The sequence below is a fragment of the Protomyctophum bolini genome (assembly GCF_963924005.1).
Source record: "Protomyctophum bolini genome assembly, chromosome: 15".
Classification (NCBI taxonomy): domain Eukaryota; kingdom Metazoa; phylum Chordata; class Actinopteri; order Myctophiformes; family Myctophidae; genus Protomyctophum; species Protomyctophum bolini.
Window position 1 is genome coordinate 33,838,951 of NC_137876.1, and position 14,640 is coordinate 33,853,590.

At 40.5% G+C, this 14,640-nt stretch overlaps 1 protein-coding gene across 1 annotated transcript; it reads right to left on the minus strand.

Annotated features, from left to right (window-relative positions):
* Window positions 1-1,075: 1,075 nt before the first annotated feature.
* On the minus strand, window positions 1,076-13,850 carry eif5a2 (eukaryotic translation initiation factor 5A2). The gene is made up of 5 exons (XM_080783235.1): window positions 13,712-13,850; window positions 12,345-12,531; window positions 9,330-9,434; window positions 6,476-6,607; window positions 1,076-5,754 (listed from the first exon to the last, which is right to left on the minus strand). The coding sequence occupies exons 2-5, from the start codon at window positions 12,510-12,512 to the stop codon at window positions 5,692-5,694; spliced, it is 468 nt and encodes a 155-aa protein (XP_080639361.1). The 5' UTR covers window positions 12,513-12,531; window positions 13,712-13,850; the 3' UTR covers window positions 1,076-5,691.
* Between the last annotated feature and the right edge of the window lie 790 nt (window positions 13,851-14,640).

Sequence of the window (14,640 nt, forward strand, 5' to 3'; positions counted from 1 at the left end):
GGAATGCAAAGTGTCAGTAAAGATTTGAGTATGTCGGGGCTCGAACCGGCACACTTCTACTAGGTATACTACGGATATCATTTGACTTATCCGTTGGCCCACTGAGGCACACAATCATGGGGAATTTCTGTGCCGCTTTAAAGTTGTCCTTCTGAAAGTCTAGTTACCTTGGAACAGCATATTTTCAGATGAGGGTCCTTGACATGAAAATGTTTGAGAACCACTGACATAGAAACATGAGTTTTTTCAGAAAACGGTCAGGATTTAGAAGGCATTTGTAGAATTGTCCTCAGGTCTAATCCTTTTTTCTCCCACGTGGAAAGCCAACATCTTAACCACTACGACAATTAGAGTTATCCTCGTTTTTCATCATTTTGGACCATGGGCTATAGCCCATATCGTACGGCATACTATAGCACGCCGTTTTTCATCATTTTTGAGGATTTGAAAAAAATGACAAAATGAAAAAAACGATGGGTTATAGCCCATGTTTTTTGAAAATTTGAAAAAAAAAAGTTATGCTCGTTTCTCATCATTTTGGACCATGGGCTATAGCCCATATCGTATGGCATACTATAGCACGCCGTTTTTCATCATTTTTGAGGATTTAAAAAAAATGACAAAATGAAAAAAAAACGATGGGTTATAGCCCATATTTTTTGAAATTTTGAAAAAAAAGGTTATCCTTGTTTCTCATCATTTTGGACCATGGGCTATGGCCTATATCATACGGCATACTATAGCACGCCGTTTTTCATCATTTTTGATGATTTGACAAAAATGAAAAAAACGATGGGTTATAGCCCATGTTTATGAAATTTTGGAAAAAATTTCAATTTCCGCAATTTCCAAAATTTCAACAGTAATTTCCAGTGTGGTATTGAACACCTACTGAATAGTAGGCCAATGATGCCCTCTGCTTAAATAGTGCTGCTGTAATACTGGATATGAATATGGATTCATCTTTCATCCTGCAGATTAGAAACCTATGTAGTCCAGACAGATTTAATTAAAAAGTAGCAATGGATTCTTAGTGTAACTGAAGACAGAACATTTAAGAAATGGTAGTCTTAAACATCAGAATGAACATTTATTTTTTCCCCCAACACAACAGAAACAAAACAGAAAGAGCATTGGTATTCTTAAAATAGTATAGCCATACATTAGTTTGAATGGGTAGAGACAGGCCCCATTCCAATACTAGTTACCATGCAACTTGTTGTCCCTCCTCTCAGGATGTTGCTCCAGGTTAGACAGAAATATCATTCATATCTTTAACATGAGACAAGGAACACAATAAATGTAGCGAGTTGGAATCCCCACCTACATATTCTGGGAGGGGGGGGGGGGGATAACAAAACAAAACAGGAATACATACTGGGAAACAAACGGTAATACACCCACCCCCGTGTTTCAACATATAACCCGTGTAGGCGTGTACAAAACCAATGTGACAAATATACAATTGATTCTCAAGAGATGGGGAGGGGGATAAAGCAAAAAGACCCAGCATTCAGACTGGCGGGCCAAATTGGAGCATACAACTGACCTCGTAGGTCACAACCAGCACTGATGAGTTTTAACACTGTAACTCCTGTTGCCATTTCACAAAACAGATCTCCTAACTCTCAATATGGAGCCCTGAGAAAAGGTTGCCATAATGACAGACCTTGGTTTAGATTTGTCTCTACAGTAGATTTGTATCCCAAACGGGTTCAGATCCTGGGTCAACACGTGTGGAGTTCACTGCTTTTTCATTAAAAAGTAAACATTGTCTCAAAGCTGATTATCCCCCCCACCCCCCGCCACCAAAAAAAGAAAAAAACATGAAAATGTCCAAAGCCCAAAGAAAGACAACCAGGAACTTTAACAGTCAAAATGTAGGACAAGTTTAAATCGGGACAGACAGAATAGAGCTACATATCAGACCGAGTAGAGCAGCAGGATAGGTGGCAGGTTAAGGTTGACAGGAGTCTGCCTGTTCCACCCTGCCTCTGGCTTTGGCCAAGAGTACTTACAGTACTACTTACACAATGCAATGTATAGTATGGCTTTTAGAATACTGCGTAGTCTACAGCAATGGCGCTAAAGGGAGCCTAGGAATAATTTAGCCCTCAAAATAATGTTGGCACACACTGGTGCATCCAAGTAACGTCAAATCTGCATGAAGGCTGTCGGCATCGGCCCATATGTCTTTACACATCAAGTTTTCATTTAATAATGGCCATCGATAAATGAGCAGTTGAGACGAATAACAGTCTAAAATTATCCATAATGTATAAATTATGGATAAAGGGGTCTTTTCCGGGAGGGGTCAGAATAAATTATGGACTTAAGACTGTTTTTCTTCCCAACTGCTCGATTATAGAATGAGTTTTATTTTTCTTAGACAACATAAATATGTAAGCCTTCCTTCCTTGAGACAAACAACTCTACATTGTTTGGACAGCGCACTGCCTATTCAACTTTGATTTATGTATTTGTTTTACTTTTGCTCATCCCTACTGGTTATCAATACAGTAAAGATATTAAGATAAGCTTGCATTTAGATTTCAATTCAATACTAGAGGTATGTTCAATTTGAAGCTTTTAACCCCACACCAAATCACTTTTATAAAGGGAGTAGTGTCCAAATGTGTTACTGAAAGCATGCCAATAGGGATCAACCTACATTATCTCAGGTAATTATACTGTAGAAGTGCAGTTCCAAAGAAGAATTGTGCAATGTGCAGCCCCTACCCATCAACGCCAGTATTTATAGGCCATTTTTTCTAAAGAAACTAGCTCATCCCCTCCCCTTTGGCAACTCCCTCCCTCGTCTATTATTACAGACTTCACACAAACGTTTTGGGCATAGGCAACCGACTGCAGGTTTAAGCAACATAGATGCTTCCCCAGTCATCACCTGGGGGGAATCCATTTTTGAAACAGGTCGTTTAAACAATAAAAACACAAACAACCCTCCCCAACGCAAATCCGCGTAACAGCGTAGCTACTACCAGCAAGCTGTTTGGTTATGTCAAGTGAAGAGGTAGTTAGTATAAATGTATCCAACAACTAAACTGGTTATTACAAATACAGAATTTCTGTAATGACAACTCAGCCTAAGTGCAGTTATAATTATAAGTCATCTTGCGTTGGAAATACACCATAACGCAGCACTGGGATGCATGGATATGGGAGGAGTTGCACAGATTTGACAAAATGAGAGGTGCCAGGGTGTTCCAATAAATCAGGCAGGAACTCATGGAAGGCACCACAGCCTCAAGTCTTAAGGCCATGACACACTAAGCCAAAATCAGCCATAACGTTATACTTGATCTATGGCCGACAATTGCCAGGGTTTTTGTTTGCGTCTCCTGTGCCGTTGCATGTAGGCACACAATAAACAACGGTAGCCTTTCAATTGACTGAGCATGTTGAATCAGCAGCGGAGGGAGTCAGTAAGGAGTGTTCTCCATTCAGCAGTTCAGCCTGAGCAAACCAAAGCACAAGAGAAAGTGAGCAGCAATCTAACGGCAGATAAAGAGTGGAAGTTGGCCATCAGCTTCAGCTGTAGACTTTGCGGTGTGTTTCAGAGCAGTTTTACATAAGACAATGAGGCAACACAAATTGATCTGATAAATCGCTGTTAATTACTGCAAATCAACCTGGTGTGTCAGGGCCTTTATAAGAGATTGAGAGTATGGCGTTTAACCAAAAAAAGTTTAACAACATGCTTTAGAAAGTAGAGGAAAAACTGCCGCATGCACATACTGTACTTGTCAGACGATTTGTATCAATGAAACCTTCATACTGTCCATATTTTGAGGCACAAGGCCGCTTTAAACTAATTTAGACGAAATCATGTAAAATATTGTATAAAAGTTTTGGAAGGGTCAAATTCAATTACGGTAACTTGCAAGTAAATAATACACTTGGAACACCCTGTAGACCACGTCTGTCTCCATAAAATTATAACGAACATATAGTGCTTACAGGGAGGGATGGGTGCTTAAAGCAGTGCTACAGAATCAAGATTTGTATAAAAAAGTATGGCACTGCCTATAAACCATTATAGTTGTAGCTTTAGTTGGCCTCCCATCAGTCAGGTCTAATGAGCCATGCATGAACCCCAAGGTAAAACCAAGCTAAGCTATAGGCTCCATAATACAGGAGTCAGGGGGTTGACATGCTGTAGCTGCTGTTGCACAGTAAATTTGCAGCGTTTATAGTCATATAGCAGTAAGTGGTATTGAGCATGTTCCAATTATTGACCTATAACAAAACAATAAACAGCAATAAAATCCTATTTCCCAACACACAACTTAAAAAATTATAATAATGTGCTCCTTTTTTTCCAATATTAATTTTCTTTACATCTTCTGTCAGAAAGGCCTCATGTGAAAAGTAAAAGGTTTCATAGCTCAGCAGAGAAAAGGGTCCCATTCATCCTGCAGAATGGCTGAGGGCAGAAGCTAGAGGAAGCCAACCTTTGCTGCAGCCATAGATTGTAAAAACATAATGGACGTAATGACCGTGACATCACCCATTGGTTTGTGAAGTCACATTTTGAAGACTCCGGTTTACTCATTTTGACCATCGCCATCTTGGATTTCTGCAACCAGAGGTGACTATTTTGAGAGTGCAGAGATGGGGATACGCACTGATAAGCTTCTATGGTGATCACTGTGCCATCTATTTGTCATTCACAATAGCCAGTAGCCACGCCTTAAAGCATACCCTGCGCCTAGTTTACTCTAAATGAGACCGTAAATTAACAAATGAACATCGGCTTAAAACTAGCTATTCCGAACATAAACGCGTTAGGAGAATTGTAAAAAAAAATCAAGTGAGAAGTAGGGTCATTTTCTCTGACTTCTGTACAATCAGACCTCTTTTTGCTACCAGTGGAGTCGCCTACTGCTGGCCATGAGGAGAGGCTGCATGTTTAATTCACCTCCACAATGGCTTCATTTTTCAGACCAGGAGCTTCTACTTGGCTGCAACACTGGGACCAATATGACCTGGAGCCCAGGTACAGAGGTCATACCTAAATGTGGCTGTTGGATCAGACATATGGCTGCCAAGAAGTTTATATAATAGATTAAATGTTATTTGTGTCTGTATATAAAGTAAACTGTCAGGCAGTCACACTGCAAGACAATCACTGATGTTATATGGCCGATCGATTCGATATAAGGATCCAGGTAAAGATTAGGCTATGTGAAGTGCAATATTTCAACTGGAATGACAGCGAAAATGTAATGCAATGTGTGAAGAAGGTTAAATTGCTGGGTTGAGCCCAGATCCAGCAACTAAAAAGAAAATGTAACTACATAGCCACTGCAAACTTGAGAACTACACTCCTTGCATACAAAATACAGGAATGTTTAAAAAGTAAACAATTAAGAGCAAAAATAATAACGTGGCCCCATGCTCTCTATGAGGAATGTTGCAAAGAATTTCTGGAATAAGTACTTAATTTTTAAGGAAATCTAATCTGCAGTGGATTAAGTGGTCATAACGTCAGTGATCAAAGTGAATGCCATTCAGTCATGAGCCAAAGGTCCACGTGGAAGAGCCTGGTTTGGTCCAGTTTCCTGACTTCAGGTGGTCAGCAGGGATACTGGTGAAAATGTGGGGTGAAGGCTATTAGCTTTGGTGAGGCTTCAGAACCAAGAGGCGTGGGAGTGTCCAGACGTCTCCTGGTTACATGGGCATAATCTTGACAGAAATTGCACATTCCTCATCCAAGGCAATGAGCACTGAGACCTAAGGGGGTTACAAATGAGAGGTAATAATGAATGGCCTATTAGTCAGTTAAATGGTCAAATGTGGAAGTAGCGATCGGATTAAATTAATATAGCAGACGATAATTCACCAAAAGTCAAGTTACCAAACAAAACAGAAGGTACAGTACAATAAATAATATAGGATTTACACTTTACTAACTACATCTCCTTTCCAACTAGGGCTGGGTATTGCCAACAACCTCACAATCGATACAGAGGACGATACATGTATCACGATACGTGTTGATTGACCATGTGTCCTACTAAGTTTTGTCCTAGACCACCGATTGCCGAAAATATAAATAATGTTTTCATGGTTAATGCAAAAGATTACTGATAACTGTCAGACAGAAACTGATTTCAGCCAACAAGTCTGTCTCAATTGCTGGCTGTGTCGGGAGTAATTTGGATTATTGCACGTGTGTTTAAATAATTGTGGATGTGCTAAAGAAAAAAATTGGTGCGGATTGCGGAAGTACTACTAATGATTTGCCATGATGTATGGAGAATCGAGATGACTGGAAATACCGATGGAGCGTGTGTGTTAAATAATGGATAGGGACTCAAGTCAGTAAGGGATGTGTAAACTAATCTAGGGTCCATACCTTTTCCAAAATATTTTTAGTCTTTGCCACGATAGTAACAATGCTGTGAAGGCAACAATTTCTAAATTCATACAATGACTCTCTGCTGAAACCCACCATTAATTGGTCACCAGCATCAAACTTCTTCTCTATCTCCTTTCCCAAGTCACCCTCTGGCATCTTCAGGTCATTCTTTATTCCTCCAGTGTCATCCATCAGGCTGAGGTAACCGTCTTCGACACTTAGGAGCTGAAAGAACACCAACATGACAGGAGAAACTTTATCAGCTACAGCAGTGGTTCCCAAACTTTTTCACGTCAAGGACCCCCAAATTGACACTATTTAGCCCCACGGACCCCCATTTGAAAAGATATGCCAGGGACCCCCATAAGAGAAGATTTGTACAGCTCTAGCAGTGACTCTCAACCCGTTTAATTTCAAGGATCCCCAGTTTGACATGCATTAGTCTACGGACCCCCATATCGTAAAATGTTAATTTAACTACCCCCCCAAATGGACCCATTGGTTCCATTTGTACACTCTCAGAGTTACAGATCCATAAGGGTCCACTTGGTTTCAAACTATCATTTAGCTGGGGACCCCCTGGAACTCCCTCAAGAACCCCTGGGGGTCCCCTAACCGGGCCCCACTTTGGGAACTACTGAGCTACAGTACAGTACAGTATATGCTCTATAATAAATCAGATTTTGCCTTGTTGGAATTTTATATAAAAATGTACTTGACATGCCTTAGACAAGTTGACGCTACATAAAACTTACATAATGGCATGTAGGATGAGATTTACACAGCTACTGTATATCTGAAAGTTAGCAGACTATGCAGGCTTATTTTTATCTTAAAATAAATGAAAAATACGTTTATTACACTTTTAGAGCATATCAGTGATCATCATAACAATAGATGCGTAAACAATAAGACATTTTCAATTTTTGTGTATTTGTATATAAAGTCTTTGTATATAAAGATTTGAATTACTTCCTTTGAACAAAAACATGCTGCGTGATGACGTACCGCTACCCTTGTTTCTATGTCGATTTTTCAAAAATAGCAGACCTACAAGCTCGTAGCGCGCCATGAGCTTGTAGATCTGCTATTTTTTCAATAGCTAAAGCATAACACAATGCTAACACCAAAAGGGGTTCCCGCCCAAAATGGGTTAAACTTAATCTGCATGACAAAATAAAAATATGTATCTGAAAACGCCCCACCTGCCTCTGATTGGCCTACCGACACTGCCCGTCTTGACTGTCCTAGGTGGATATAGTTATGCGGCAGCTGGATAGTCTGATGCGAGGTTACTCCGTAATAATACGATAATAAAAGTACGGTATGATACAAGAGAACTGTAACTAATATTGTTTATACCGTTTGCATTGATTGAATAATTGATTGAACATGTGTGTTCAAGTATTTGTGTTGATTATTGTATAATTTATTTGTACACACTACACAGTGAAAACTTGAAACATTACTGTACTGTAAAAAGGTCTCTTTTCCCTTCAGCTTTATCCTTTTTAGTATAATAGTATTAGTTTACTATAATTAGATTAATACACGATAATCAACACCGACACTTTATTTAGAACACACCCAAAACAAATCATATAGTACACCGTACGTGTTTACTCATTATTCAATCAAAGCAAACTATTAGTTTGCCTCTTCTACAAAGAAACGTACACGTTAGTTACAAGGCTGCATTCTGTCACGCGTGCCAAGCTGTCATTCTCTTGTATTATTTCTCACCACGGAGTAACCTCGCATCTCGGAGGACAGTCAAGACGGGCAGTGTCCAATCAGAGGCAGGCGGGATGTTACCATGCCTATGCTCGGACACAAACGAGATATACGCCTACACACAGGTGAGATTCTAACGTCCCATACCCTGAAGGAATGAACTGCTCTGATTGGTTCAGAAACATACAGGCTTCCGTTTCGGACTGAAACTTAATAAAATGCTCAAAAAGCCATTGTAGTCTTTAAACCTCTTTTTTTGGGAAGACAAAAGTTGCATGTTGAATCTGAAACCATTGCTTTCTATGCTTTCTCCATTGCTTTCTCACTGTAGGGCGTAAAGAGATAAACCTAGATATACAGGTTTGGTGGACAAGACTATGGGCAATTTAGTTGTCAAAGGGAGGAGTGAGGCAGTCTCACTTTTTGTAACCTTTAGTGCTAAAAACTTGCTGAGTCCCATGTGAGCTTATAACAGAAATAAAAAATGCTCTGTGGTCAAGCTGAAACCTGCTCAAAAACGTTAGCGCCTCTTTGCAGTGTCAACACTGAAGACAGTGCATCCCCAATGGCAAGCAAGAATTACTGTTCCCCGAAGTACAATTCAAACAGTAATAAGTATGAGGGAGAGTCACAAGAGCATTCTCGCCAACACTCACTGACAACTGCATCAGGGACATTTTTATTTATTTATTTTCTTTAGATCCCAGAGGGATATCTCCTTTACATTAACGACATGAGTGCTGCCTGTGACAGCAAATTGTTCTTGTTTGCGGACGACTCAGCACTCCTGATCTCAGGTGAGAACAAAATGCAAGTCGAGGATCTGTTTTTGTTTTGTTCAAGATATTGACGCACTGTAAAGCTGGACCACCAGCGCAGGTGCCCAGGCGACTACGCCGGCCGCCCGAGCCGGTGCTATCCATTTTGAAGTATTTGACTGTACTGTGTTGCTGTTTTTACATTTATGCTCAATAAACTATTTAATCAATTCAATCCCAAATTTTTGCATCTTTGTGAAGTGAACCTTAGTCGGAATTATCTGATGTTAACACTTTAAAGGACAACATTTCGCAATTTCTTTGACAGGGTGACGGAGGCATTCGTGCAAGTGGCAAAATATTGTAACCAGCTAAATATGGCATACTGTGTGAGGCAAGACACGAATGTTTTAAGTATTACATCACAAAATGTGTTTGATATCAGGGTTTCTCACCTGGTACTCTTTCCTCCTGATATTAGGAACCTCCATGTTGTGAGTGGAGGGACAGATATCTTCATACTTCTTCCCAGTAAAGATGTCAATCCCAATCATGTGAACCTGGGAGAACAGATGTAAAATGTGTACTAAATCTGCCCCAAACCAAGCAAGCACCTGGGCCAGACGTGGCTACAACGATTCTACAAACATCTTGGTAGTTTTCTGAAAAATGTATGTAGCCATCAGTGGGTGGGGGAGGGCACGAGTTAGTCCGACGTCCCTTTAGTCCGACATACGTTGGCGGTTAAGACTCACCCATGGTTTCCGCATGCGGTTAGGGTTATGGGTACAGTTAGTAATGTTGGATTATTGTAAACTGACTCCACCAGATGGAAGACGCATTGCTTCACATTGTGTTTCACAACGAGCTTCCATCTGGAATCACTGTAGCCCAATCGCTGAAGAAGTCCGTCCCTTTTTTCAAGTACCCCCATCTCAAAATATTTTGCTCCAGGGACCCCCAGAAGCAAATATTTCAATTAAAAATGTTCTCCAAAGGCACCTGAAGGTCAGTATAGACCGAAAGCTTGCAAATAAATGTATTGATTGTGCACATGTAACGCGCGTGAAAGTTCAATATCTTAACCGCTTAATCGCTATGGACCGGGGGAGATATTACTTATTGTTTTGAGGCCATCAGGCAGAGGCTCTGGGCCACTCTGCTACACTCTCCCCCCTTTTGACCTCCTCCCACAGGGAAACCCGGTCCGGGTCACGGCACCAATGTAACACCCGGGATTCGAACTCGGGTCTCCCATGTCAAAGGGGGTGCATACTAAGGCCCTTTCCCAATTACCCCCTTCTCCCTGGCCCTTCCCCTTGCTGATGCGCGTTCACGTGAGGAGGAAGTGTTATCTCAATTCTTCTTGGAGCGAGGGTTAGGGCTAGAAGTGACATCGCCATGGGACTTAAAACGGAGTAACATCACAGAGGGCTGAAAGGCGGACGAGGTAAGAAGCCTTTTTTGTCCTTTATTATGGAAAAATATTATAATAACCAAGATTATTTGAATGCATTAACAATCTGCATCGCCAAAAATATCGCAATCTCTAGCAAAGGTTAACGTTACCTCACGTGAACTAACGATATGCTACGGCGTTGCATTCATACAACGTTACCCATTCATTTGGCGCAGCATCGGCGCTTTATTATTTTTATTTATCACCCGGTGATACAACTCGGATGCAAGCTAGCTTATTAGCAGGCATCAGTCCGACCCCCCAGACCACGATATGTCAACATTCTGCAGTTTTGGAGCTCTTAAAAGCCGTGAAATAGCCTACTGTACCTACATAACGTTGTCGCTGCATAACGTTGGCTACTCGCTGCAGTGATAGCTATGGTTTTATCATGACCAATGTTAAACTAATCCCCACAAGTTGCAAAACTTACATAACTAATTAGCAATGGTGTTGTTTTTCCCCCCAGGCAAACCAGCTATGGAACAGATTGCAAGCTGCTGTACAGACTGTACATTGGATGGAGATGAATCACGATGGCATTTGCATTGATAGAAAATTACTCTGTACTTAATGATATTAAAAACAATGAACACAGTGACCACAGCCCCTTCTTTCTATACTGTAAATAGTTTTTCCTTTTTCTAACCCTGTATATATATATCTGTACCCATGCTATACAAACGGTTAATACAATAATCAATGAATCAGGTACAACTGTTGAGCAGGTGTCAGAATGAGCTATATCTAGCTGAATTACATTCTGCATAGTGGGCTACCAACATGACAAAATTAAAATATATTTATTTTATTTCATCATAACCACAGCAATGTTATATTTACGTTCCATCTCTACAGCTTATGGAAAGTAGATTCCAAAGTGGGTTATGGGCTAAATGATAGTTTGTACACTCTCAGAGTTAATTAACATTGATTTTACAATATAAATTGGGGGTCCCAGAGACAGAAATCCCATCAAATGGGGGTCTGCGGGCTAATTAGTGTCAATTTGGGGTCCTTGACATAAAAAGTTTGGGGACCACTGGCCTGTAGTGAGCTTGCAGATCAGCTATTTTCTGAGAACAGGTTGTATATCAATATATTATATAACATATCAATATCTACAAGGGACGTTCAATATTTAGGGACATTCCAATTCCTAGGGGGATGATTTATCTCCCTACCCCTTGACACTCATTATGTAGGGACAAGGGGAAGGGGCAAGGGCGTCAGGGTAGGGTTAGAAAAGGAATTGGGAAAGGGCCTTAGTTTAGACTAGTCATTGATTAGACATGGGTTAAAGTTAGGTTTAGTTTAGACTAGTCATTGGTTAGACATGGGTTAAGGTTAGGTTTAGTTAGGTTTAGTTAAAACTAGTCATTGATTAGACATGGGTTAAGGTTAGGTTTAGGTGTGCTGCCCCGTGGGAGGTTAGGTTTAGGGTGAGGGTTTTGAGAAAGGTTGTAGTACTAATGACTGGTCTAACCAATGACTAGTCTAAACCAAAAACTGTCTAAACTAAGTACTGCAAAGTCCAATATCTTAACCACTAGACTTGACTTTTTGAGGCCATCAGGCAGAGGCTCTGAGCCACTCTGTGTGTAGCCATAGCTACACACAGATCTGAGTGTGCTGAGCTTCCCTTTATTTTTTTAAAGTGATTACACAGAGTAGATGTAGTACCTACAAGGATTGTGCTTGGCTATACCTGTTTAAGTCACATAGGTGTTTACATCCATGGTTTCCACCACCTGCCAATAGGTGGCAGTGCTAGTTCACAGTGGAATGCCTTTTGTGGGGTCACACACATGGCTGAAAGAGAGAGTAGAGAGGGAACCACGTTCTGATCTATTGTATGTGTGTACCTGTATGTCTCTCCTGCTGTGAATGAATAAAACGTGAACCATCATAAAATACACAACGATCGTGTGCAAGACTGTATATGGATCCGAGTGTAATATAGACACTTTCCCTATGTTAATAGGGATGATTAGTCACCAGGTGATTTTACCTTGGCATGTCCATGCTTCCCAGTCTTGGAGGTGGACATGTCAACAATCTTGCAGGGGCGTCCCTTCAGCATGACATGGCCATTCTTCCTCAGCGAGGAACATTGCGTGGGAAAGGTGGAGGAGGCTCCAGAATCTGCACTGGAGAATTCAGCATCGAGGTCTGACATGGTTGCTGCTCACAGGATGCTGGAATATTTGACACAAATGGACACAAGAAAAATAAAAACATGCTACATATCTGAACTGTGGAAGCTGTAGCATATTATACTTCTGTGTACTGCTGACATGTTGTTCTGATTTGTACAAGTACAAATGCATCACAATCCCTCATCATTGTAATTTATTAAACAAAGCCTGATGAACCAAACCATGCAATAATAAATTACAATTGCGGTGCACAAGAGAAAACCACTAGCATCCACTAAGCTAATTGGGTTTTACTAAATGTCTCGAATGTATTGGCAGGTTTGTTAATATCAAATATGTGCAGTGAATGATGCTATAATCTGACTTGAATGCACTGCATGTTTGTCATTCACTTAGACTTTGCCTACGTGGCCATTGTGGAACATATTGTTGTACGTTAGTCACAGCTTGCCAGGGAGGGATGCTCCATGAATTGGATACAATCCAAGTGGTCAGTCAACTGTACATTTAATCAGAATACTTTCCTATTTAAAACGCTAGCTGAAATTAAGATGCCAGTAATGTTAAGTGTGTTATATTATTAACCATTATGCATCTATATGATTCATCTATATTATTCTATAACATACGGTATGTAAGTACCGGTACTCTGCCATGCTGTGTAGGTTGAAAATGGAATGTTGTTAGCCTACAAATTGGCCAATAGATCAATGACACCAGCATTATGTTCAAACTTGTTTTTGTTTCGTCATCGCGGTGCTGCTTTTGACATTTCTTTTGACAGCTAACGTAATTAGCCAGGTTAGCTTGCTGCACGTGTTAGCTCGTTGAGCAGAACGTACTGTATTTGGCCGATTCGTCAGCTACGTGGCAAATTAGCCATAGACCGCTGAGCCAGTTTACAAGCTAACGTGGCTAAAAACAGTTAGCCTCCGGTGGGCGACGCCACCCTTTTTATTCTTGTTAACGCTAGCTACCAATTGCACATCATACTGTACATCCAAGTAGATATAGAACGTCAACACAGCATGCTAGCTAACTTCTTTTGATTCATAGCCGAGCACCAGCTTTCTCGAGACACGCACGCACTTTTTCTGGTCTTTTTTTCTTCTCGTCTCATTAAAAAGTCAACTCCCTCACAGATTAGCCAAAGCAGAAGAGGCCACAAATGTGTTAACTGCGGTTTACAAATCTGATATTAATGTAGCACTGCGCTTACCTTCCAACAAAAGACGTACGTCAGTAGAGCACTCACTGCAGGAGGATATACCAGACTGGGGAGGGTAGGGCGGAAGTGCTTCGGCAGACGGCAGTGTGAGGAAAGCAGATGAGTATGTATGGCGTGGATTTAAGGCTATAGTCCGGGAGCGAAAGGGTGATTTTTGGCTGAACGTGGTTGTTTTTTTTCTCAACTGATTCTTGTAGCTTGGGGTCACCTCTTATTAAGAGAGTGCTCAGTGATATCCCTTGAGCATTATTTTGTTATTAACCTCTTAATGCCGGAAAATCCACACAAAATAGAGTTGTATGGTATTTAACCCTTGTCCCTAGCCTGGAAAGGAAAGGTACTATGTTTACCCAAGACCCCGCCCACTCTCTGAGTGGACTGCATAGAAAGCTACAGTCTGATAGGCTAATTTAACCCCTTATGGACAGAATTAATTTCTAATGATGGAAAAAAAATCTTTGCGTTTCAATTTGCATTTAGCACAAACAATAGATATAAATATAGGTATGTGCCCAATTTGGCACATTAGGCTATTAGGGTTATTACACTATTAACACTATTATACTAATTACACAATTACACCAATACACTTATTACACTATTACATTAGTACACTATTACACTTATTATGCTTATTATACTATTACACTATTACACTTATTATGATGGGTCAAATTTGTCCCAAACAGACATTGACAAATATCTCAGACAAAAGTAAGGTCAAATGTAATCTACTTCAATATTTCTATAGTTGAGTCATTGAGTTAGCTGGTGTGTATTTTTATTTTAGCACAACTAATCTCAGATTTGGGCAGGTAAATCTTACACTGGCAGTCTAGAGCCATGTGCTGTCATCTCCACTTCCTGCTTTTTCAAATGAATGTAATTTATTCTCCAAACCACTTGATGGGGTCAAAGTA

What these genes read in the sequence shown, in the direction of transcription:
- eif5a2 (XM_080783235.1), bottom strand. Translation starts at nt 12,512, where the DNA reads ATGTCAGACCTCGATGCTGAATTCTCCAGTGCAGATTCTGGAGCCTCC. An exon ending in GGAAGCATGGACATGCCAAG is followed by an intron (nt 9,435 to 12,344) that starts GTAAAATCACCT and finishes CTGTTCTCCCAG; the next exon opens with GTTCACATGATTGGGATTGA. An exon ending in TCAGGAGGAAAGAGTACCAG is followed by an intron (nt 6,608 to 9,329) that starts GTGAGAAACCCT and finishes GTGTTCTTTCAG; the next exon opens with CTCCTAAGTGTCGAAGACGG.